The sequence below is a fragment of the Falco rusticolus genome, chromosome 16 (genome assembly GCF_015220075.1).
Source record: "Falco rusticolus isolate bFalRus1 chromosome 16, bFalRus1.pri, whole genome shotgun sequence".
Taxonomy (NCBI): Eukaryota; Metazoa; Chordata; class Aves; order Falconiformes; family Falconidae; genus Falco; species Falco rusticolus.
The window spans coordinates 7,979,642-7,987,845 of NC_051202.1; the positions used below are offsets into that span (position 1 = coordinate 7,979,642).

Consider the following 8,204-nt stretch of genomic DNA (forward strand, 5'->3'; position numbering starts at 1 on the left):
GTGCAGATTTACCCTGCCAACAGAAAACAAATGGCCATCCACCTCTTCAAGGAACGTTTATTACTTCTACACAGAAACCCTCTGCAAAACCATAAGTTAGAGCTATACAGGAAAAATACATATGTACAATTATGAAACGAAAGAAAACAATTGACTGCGGTAAGGGCAGGGACCCACAGCTTGTCTTTCTTCACTCAAGGGCAGTGGAGCTGCAACAGCAGAATAAGCCTCTGTTGCCCAATGTAAACAGTACTAATGAATCTGTTAAGGTAAATTTCACAATAAAGGTGATAAAACGATGTCCTGGGAGACAGTGAGGCGTGTTTTGGGCATATGCAGTCTCTGCTGTGGAGGAGAAAGCTCCATGAGAGGACAGCTGGGGAACAGAGGGGCCAGCCAGGGAAGAGAGGCCCTGCTTTTCAGAGAAAGGAGTCTGTGTAACAGGCAAGGCTTTCTCTATGATCCAGGTCCGAAGGGTCCAGCTTTTTCTGCTACCTCCAGAGCAAGTTTTAAGTTCTGATCAAACAACTCGCATCTGAAACAGAAAAACAGAAGGGGATGACTTCATGAATGGAACAGGCTAACAAAATCAGGCTCTCCACATCCCTTGGCTCTGCATTCTGCAAGGAGAGATTCCATAAGCTGTGAGACAGCAACCTGACTACTGTCAATCTTTGGCTCGACCATTAATTAAGATTAAGGCTTCTTGTATGGGCTGTTATGTTAGGACAGCAGGGTTTATACCAAGGAAGAGCACCTCCTGCCTCCCTGGTAGAGTGGCACTGGAAAAAGCACAGGTCAGTGCCCTGTCCCTGCAGCAGCATGCTGTGTCTTTCCCCTTCCCTCAAACTCTAGATCTGCTTTGCCACTTAACTTAGGGGCTACCAGCATTTGTTACTGCACAGGCAGAAAGTGACGAGAGGTTGCGGCTGTGTCATTAAAAGTGGGGTTTTCCTTACCTGATTGGCATCTCCAGGGAGTAGAAAGGATTCTTCAGAGCAAAGTCAGAGTAAATCTCATAGATCTTGCGGAGAAGGGAGTCTATCCCTGCCTGCCTTGGGTCAGCAAGTACCACAAATTTGATCCCTGGAGCCATAATGACAGGAGGGTGAGGAAAGCAGAGTTCCCTGATGGTCCTGGCAAAGCAAAGCAGTGCCGGGTGCCTGGGGCCAGACAGTACCTGTCAGCGTCTGGAAGCAGTGCAGTTTGAAGGTGTCAGTCTCCAGCATCTCAATCCCGGAGCTCCCAACCTCGGGGGACAGCTGCGACCCAATGGCGAACAGCCTGCGGGGAGAGGGCCCTCAATGCCCCCGCCACCCCTGCCCATGCCATCCCTGTCCCGTCAGTTCCCACCCCATCTCACGAGTGGAACATGGAGGCCAGCATGAGCTTCTCGTTGGAGGAGAGGCGGTGGCGGCCAAAGCGGATGGACACCGGGTAGTTGGCAGGGTTGCCCAGGAACTCCAGCACGTCCTTCCCGTCTGCCGTGAATCGCCCGTTGACCTCGGCGCCGTTGATGGCCAGCACGGCGTGACCCACTGAGAGGACAGTCAGTCAGTCAGCCCGGCCCGGCCCGGCCCGCCCCGCCCCCCAGCCCGGCCGCCCGCCGCCGCACCGCGGATGCCATCGCGCTGTCCGAAGGCGACAACGACGCGCTCGTCGTGCGGCCGCAGGACGAGGTCGAGCGGGAAGCTGAACGTCTTCTCGGTGTCGGCGCGGGGCGCGTAGTGGTCCAGCTGGTAGATGAGGCCGCCCGCCTTGTTCACCACGTAGACGCTGAAGATCGCCATGACACCGCCCGGCCTCACCCGGAAGTGGCGTCACGCCGTGCCCCGGAAGCTTCCCGAGAGCACGAGGCCTCCCCACGCCTCGCGCCGGGTACTTCCTTTCTCGGCCGACATCTTGGGAGAGCAGCCGCCGCCGCAGCATGGTGAGCGCGGGGGGCCGCCGGGCCGGTGCGGGGAGGTGGCGCGGGGCGGGAGCGGCTCCCCGAGGGCGGCGAACCCCGAGGAGGGCCCGGGAGGGCGCGTCTCCGCTGCCTCCCGCCGACCGTGCCACCCTTCTCTCCCTCGCAGCCGCCCAAAGACGACAAGAAGAAGAAGGACGCGGGCAAGTCCGCCAAGAAGGACAAGGACCCAGTCAACAAGTCCGGCGGCAAGGCCAAAAAGAAGGTGGGAGCTGGCGGAGCCTGAGGCGCGCCCGCGGAGGTGGCCCTGCGGGCGGCGGACCCGAACCGCGGCCCTCCCGGAGCCCGCCCTGAGGACGCGGGGGGGCTCGCACTGGGCGGGAGGGGAGGTGCAGGAGCCCGGTGGCTCAGGGGGGGCTGCTGGGCGCCTTGGGCTTTCCACAGGTGCGGTGTGGCCGGACCTGAGGAGCGAGGGGCTGGGGGCTGCTGGCAGTGGGGGTGTGTGGGTGCCATCGTGTCGTTAAAGGAGCTGTTTTTTCGCCTGGTAGCAAGTGTGATGGTGTCAAATCCGAGTAACAAAAGCTTTTTGTCCTTTTTACTTGGAGATACCGTAGTTGTTATCTGCAGCACATACATTTACAAAGACAATTTTGTGCATCTCATTGCTCCCTTAATCTGGGATGTGATGTGGAGACATTTGATGGTGCAGTTCTTAGGGCATCCTAAAGCTCAATCTGGTTTTGTTGCTTAGAAGATGGTTTAGGTTTTTGGTTTTTTTCTTTCTTTTCAAGTAGAAGTGGTCCAAGGGGAAAGTGAGAGACAAGCTGAACAACCTTGTCCTGTTTGACAAGGCTACCTATGACAAACTGTGCAAAGAAGTGCCCAACTACAAGCTCATCACACCTGCGGTTGTCTCAGAGAGACTGAAGATTCGAGGCTCACTGGCTAGGGCTGCCCTCCAGGAGCTGCTCAGCAAAGGTAAGCACTCAAAGCACTGGAGAAACGGAAAGCTGCTTGAGTTGGATGTTTTCCTTTCCTTGCTTACCTAGAAAATTTCATGCTGCATCTGAAGTACACAAACTGGCATGGTTTTGATGAGCCACTGCCTTAGCTTGCATTTCAAAAGGGCTCCAAAGTAAGGAGCATTGGCTCTGCTGTGTTCAGTGGCGTTGCTATCTTAAGAAAATGTTGCTAGAAGGATGGGTTGTGATGTAACCACTCCCAGACCTGACCAAAAGCCTTGCGTAAGGGTGTGTAGTATTGGGTACCCTGATATTTCCTGTTGCATGTTGTATCTGCTACTGTTAGGAGGGAACATAACATGCTGGCGTCCTCCAGTGCACATGCACTCAAACAGTTTCCTTTTTTTTTTTTTTCATAGGTTTGATCAAACTGGTATCCAAGCACCGAGCCCAAGTGATCTACACAAGAAACACGAAAGGCGGAGATGCGCCTGCTGCAGGGGAGGATGCTTAGGGAGGTGAGTCAGTGGGCTCTGTGAAGGGGCTGGGTTGGGCTGTCAGGAGCTAACAGACAGCCACACACTGTGTAATAGACAGCTCCCACCTTGATTTGGATGGGTGGTTTCTCCAGATGCTCAGAGGACATCGCTTGCGCTCTGAGCGATTTCCTGGGTGGCATTACTGAAAACATCAGTTCTCCAGAATTAGAGAGCAATTTGCCATTTTGTCCCTGTTGCCTATCAGATGAGGAAGCCACGTGTGTTCTCCCATCTCTGTGGGCTGTGGGGTGCGTGGGCATGTGTCCCTGCTGTCGCAGGGTGTTGTGACAGTGTCCTTGTTGGAACAGAGCTTTGGGACTGTTTGCTGTGTGCTAGCTTGCATTTGACCTGGTTGTGTGATGTGGGACTTCTTGCTTTGCAGGTTCTCCAGTGACCTCATCAGGAATGTGTCATACGTAGATGCACACAATAAAACAATTGAAATAATTCTGCTTTTTCAAGAATGTGTATGTTTCATTACTGATTGTGGATTCTGGTGGAGGTCATGGCTGTCTTCCTTCACCCGCCAACTTTTGCATTTATGGTGCTAGGAAAGCACTGCAAACGTGCTTTTATACTGTGAAAAGGGAAGCAACTTTTGCATTGCCTACAGCAGCCAGTGATGTTAAACCATGTTGGGTTCTATTAGGAGGAAAACTGGAGCCTGTTCCTTGCATTGTAGGTAGAGGGAGGTTAAATAAATAATTTAAATACCCCGCCAGCACCTTTCCTAAACACAAGCCATGCCCACAGGTCTCTATGTACAAGGCAACAGCATCTGTCAGGTCAGTGTCTAGTAGGGAAGTGTAGATAAGCAGCTCTAAATAAAGCTAGAAATATTTTATTTAAATAAAAGAAAGAACTATCCATAGCAAAGGTCTTTAAGGCCTCCTTTTTTTACTAAGGGCTAACAAGTCCTCTAGGTGAGGCAGAATGAGTGAAAGTAATATAAATTAGAATGAAAACATCAGGCACAGGACATCCCTTGCCCCCAGAGTGGGACCTGCATCTGAAATGAGTTTTAGTTGGTGTACTACATAGGTAATGAAAATTTTTTTCTCAAAAAATCACTTCTTTAATGGGATGTCATGCTGCGTGTCAGCATAGGACACTGGCAGCACATGCTGTATAAGTTAGGCTTTCTGATTATGAAGATATGGCATAGGCAGGGGACCTTCCTTGCTGGCAGGTCTGCCTTTGTATAGCTTAAGACTTCAGAAACTGATGCCCAGATACACACTATGCCTCTGTTACCAGGGGAGCAGATCAGCTGTTGACCCCCCACGGCAGAGTAGCTTTCAGTAACAGTGCTCAACTCTGTATTACACAGTGGTCACCCTGCCTTCCAGGGTCTGACACATCTAGATGTATCTATTAAATAAGAGCGCTAAACTTGGTGGCAGCAGCACTGACAAAGCTGTAGCTACCTACAGTCCACGTTTCCACAACAGCCAGAGCTTGGTTTCTTGGATGCTCCTCTTCTCATCACCTTTTTCTCTTTTCCCTTGATTCAGTTCTAAACTGGTGCCTAAAAGAGAGCGTAGAAGTCAGAACAGCCTGTAGAAAGTGGTAATGGATGCTGCCTCGTCTAAAAAAGGCAGTGCTAAGCAGTGTTTTAGAATGGAAGCTCAATTATTTGTTATCTTGGTGAGCTTAAGCACTCTCTTCACCTAGCTGACACAGATTTCTAGCTTATTAAAAGGTGCCAGTGGGACTACGCAGCTCTGAAAGCTGAGTCAACCTCAACGAGGTAGACGCCTTCATGTGTGGCCTCTACAGCTGCCACCATGCTTCACTCGCAAGTCACACACGCGCTGCTCCAGAACATGAGTGATGCTCTGCCCAGATTCAGCACTGCATGCCCTAGATTTTTTGTGCAGTAAGAAGTCTCCTTACACCTGCTGCTACTGCAAAGCCCGCTCCACAAGTAGCACACGTGAATGGGAGCTGCAAGCCCTCTGCTCCGCATCAGCTCGTGCTGCCCTGAGGCTTACCTGGACTGCCATCTCCTGCCATGATTCCAAACCCGCCCGAAGGAAGGGAGCCAGCTGTCGCCCGTCTGAGAAGTGTGGTCAAAGTTGGCACCAACACGCTCCACTGGAAGCTTTTTCAGCTTCTGCTTCTCCTCTAAAAAAAGTATTTTGTTCAGTAAGAGTTTTTCAATCAAATTGCTTTTGATTCTCTAGTGCGATAAAGTGAATTAAAACATGTACAGACTGCTCACTTTGTCTGAGAAATTCCTCATACGAAGGTCCGATTTGTTGTTTACTTCCATCCTCTTCCTCTGTTAGCCACGGAGGTTTTGCTCCTAGGAAGTCACAGGGAAAATTCATTTAACCACTGAAATTGTCCTAAACTCGAGATGGGTAAAAGCATCCCCTCTTCCCTCTGTCCCTGCAGCTCATCCTACCAAGCAGTGAAGGGAAAGTAAAGTAAGAAAAAGAATCTGGCTCGCCTCAGTTAAGGCCATGGCAGATCGCATCCCAAACCACACACTCTATACAGCAGCAGCACAACAGAGTTTTGGTAATACAGAAGTGTTTTCTTCTCCTCTGGTGTGTCGGATATTAGCAAGAGAGTGAGCACCTCCTGGCTATGCTATAACTGCTTCAAAATTGCTTGAGGTTGTTCCTGCTACATTTGCAAGCCAAGAGTTTTCAGTAGGGCACCAACAAACGAGTCACGAAGCAGGTGTGTTTACCTGTGTGAACGTTTCCTTTCCCTTCTGTGTCCTGTTAACAGAAACATAAAACGCTGATGAGAAAGCCATGCTTTCAAGAGTATCTCTAAAGATAATGGTATTGTGTGCGTGCATTCCCTTCCAGAATCAAGTTCTGTTACAAAAAGACAGCTGGAAGCTCTTCTCTCTTTCAGGAGCATATGTTTTTTTCAGGGCATGTTTAAAAATGTTTGCTTAATGCCATGCAAGTTAACACCTGATAACTGAAACTCAACTATGGTCACCCAAAGCTGCCTTTTCCAGTGATGGAGGTCACAACCCCTCGTTTCACTTTGTAACATATGTAACCTGCAGCTGAATCGAAGTTGCGCTCGTAAGCAAGTCACCCCTACCTGGTGCCCAATAAAGGTCAAGGCCTGGCCTGGTTCCATCCAGTTTAAGTCTGGTCCTGTCTGTGTCCTGCTCAGACCAGACTGTTCTGCATCCTGAATGGTGTCCCTGGAACACAGAGGCCAAGCAGCAGTTAGAGAGGTGAGTGACTGCGGTGGCTGGGCAAGTGACAATTGTCCAGAGGCTTCTGGAGCAGCGTTTGTGTTTGGGGAGCTTTGCAGTAAGAAGAAATGTTCTCGGGGCACGGTGATGTTCATGCTTGCCTATTAGCACTGTGCTTGCTCTTTATGGCCGTTAGTGCTCACCCACAGATGGGGGGATTGGAGAGCAGAGTCTTTTTGCGGCTACAGTACTTGCTGTAGTCTATAAAAGTTTTAGCTTTTTATCTATGAAAGCCTGTGAAGGCTCTGAGCATCAGCTCCAGCAGCAGCAAGCGCGCTGCTGTGGCGTGCCCAGCGTTCGGAGTGCAGGAAGGCAAATGGCTCTCACCTTTCGGGGCCTGGGGGGCCGCTGGCAGAAGGTCCTGCACGAGGCTCGGGCTCTGGTTGAAGCTGGGTGCGATTCAGGGAGAAAGGAACATTCCTGGTATTAAGCAGCAGCCCCCCAGCACCGCCACCTCCCCCCCCCGCCCCGCCGTGTGCACCCTGGTTCCCAGTCCCTGCCGGGGTGCAGCCAGGGCAGGATATGGCTCACCGACCTGCAGGGCGGCCCGCACCGTCTCCCGCTGCCTGCGCTCGGCCTCCCGGATGCCGGCCGCCATCTGCGGGGAGAGCGGGGATCAGGCCGGGCGCCGGCGCGGGGCGGGCGCAGGGCCGCGACGCGCCGGGGCTACCTGGCGGATGCGCTCCTCCTCCCGCCGCCGGTGCGCGGCCAGCGCCCGCTCCAGCGCCCGGGCGAAGCGATCGTACTCCTCGGCCGGCACCAGGAACCGCTCCCGCAGCGCCGCCTCCGCCCGGTTCTCCCGCCAGAACCGCGCCGTCTCCCGCCGGTGCTCGGGCCTGCGGGACACCCGTCAGCGCCGCCCGCCCGTGCCCGGCCGCCCGCCCGCGCCCGGCCGCCCGCCCGCCTACCCGGCCAGGTGGCGGAGGAGGCCGGCGTGCGGCAGCGCCATCCCGCCGCGCCGCCCGTCCCGCCGCACGCCGCGCCCGCAGCACAGGCACCACACGCGCCGCTCGTGCTCCGCCGGGTCGTAGCGCCGCACGGCCGCGCCGCCATCGCCGGCTGCCGCCGCCCGCGCCGCCGCCACCTCCTCCTGCAGCCGGGCCAGCGCCTCCCGCAGCCGCCGCCGGTGCGCGGCGCTGTACAGGTGCCGGCGGCCGGCGAAGGAGGTGCGGCGGCACAAGCCGCAGTAGTGCACCGCCATGGCGGCGCGGCCCGCAGCGCGCAGGCGCGGGGCTCGGCCTGCCCCTGCCCCTCCCCGCCGGGCCTCGCTGGGGCCTGGGGCGGGTGGCCCGCGGCGGCCGGAACGGGTGGGCCTGTGGTGACGGCGCCCGGCCGTCCAGAGCTTGCATCGAGGACTTTGCGTTAAAGTTGTAGTAGGTGCCACGTGTCAAAATGCCTCTGAACTCAAGAGGTATGCAGCTGGAGCAAAAACTTGCCCTACTGGAGAAGATGAGATTGGTTATCCTTCTCCTGCTCTCCTTCTAAATTTGAGTCCTTATGTCACAATGCTCATGATTTTCACACACAGTTCTCTGGAAGCTACCTGTGGCAGCACCCGAGGAAAT

General features: G+C 54.2%; 3 protein-coding genes across 3 annotated transcripts; 1 reads left to right on the top strand and 2 right to left on the bottom strand.

The window, feature by feature from the left end:
* Nucleotides 1–42: 42 nt before the first annotated feature.
* On the bottom strand, nucleotides 43–1,816 carry TRAPPC4 (trafficking protein particle complex 4). The gene is made up of 5 exons (XM_037409640.1): nucleotides 1,616–1,816; nucleotides 1,364–1,538; nucleotides 1,181–1,284; nucleotides 960–1,086; nucleotides 43–535 (listed from the first exon to the last, which is right to left on the bottom strand). Exons 1-5 carry the CDS (start codon nucleotides 1,788–1,790, stop codon nucleotides 457–459), a joined length of 660 nt encoding a protein of 219 aa, XP_037265537.1. The 5' UTR covers nucleotides 1,791–1,816; the 3' UTR covers nucleotides 43–456.
* Nucleotides 1,817–1,823: 7 nt separating this feature from the next.
* RPS25 (ribosomal protein S25) lies at nucleotides 1,824–3,868 on the top strand. Its single transcript, XM_037409641.1, has 5 exons — nucleotides 1,824–1,930; nucleotides 2,076–2,171; nucleotides 2,701–2,884; nucleotides 3,288–3,386; nucleotides 3,790–3,868. The coding sequence occupies exons 1-4, from the start codon at nucleotides 1,928–1,930 to the stop codon at nucleotides 3,380–3,382; spliced, it is 378 nt and encodes a 125-aa protein (XP_037265538.1). The 5' UTR covers nucleotides 1,824–1,927; the 3' UTR covers nucleotides 3,383–3,386; nucleotides 3,790–3,868.
* Nucleotides 3,869–4,232: 364 nt separating this feature from the next.
* Nucleotides 4,233–7,846, bottom strand: CENATAC (centrosomal AT-AC splicing factor). The gene is made up of 9 exons (XM_037409639.1): nucleotides 7,548–7,846; nucleotides 7,310–7,475; nucleotides 7,175–7,237; nucleotides 6,967–7,028; nucleotides 6,480–6,585; nucleotides 6,109–6,139; nucleotides 5,632–5,715; nucleotides 5,402–5,534; nucleotides 4,233–4,935 (listed from the first exon to the last, which is right to left on the bottom strand). Exons 1-9 carry the CDS (start codon nucleotides 7,838–7,840, stop codon nucleotides 4,893–4,895), a joined length of 981 nt encoding a protein of 326 aa, XP_037265536.1. The 5' UTR covers nucleotides 7,841–7,846; the 3' UTR covers nucleotides 4,233–4,892.
* Nucleotides 7,847–8,204: the final 358 nt, after the last annotated feature.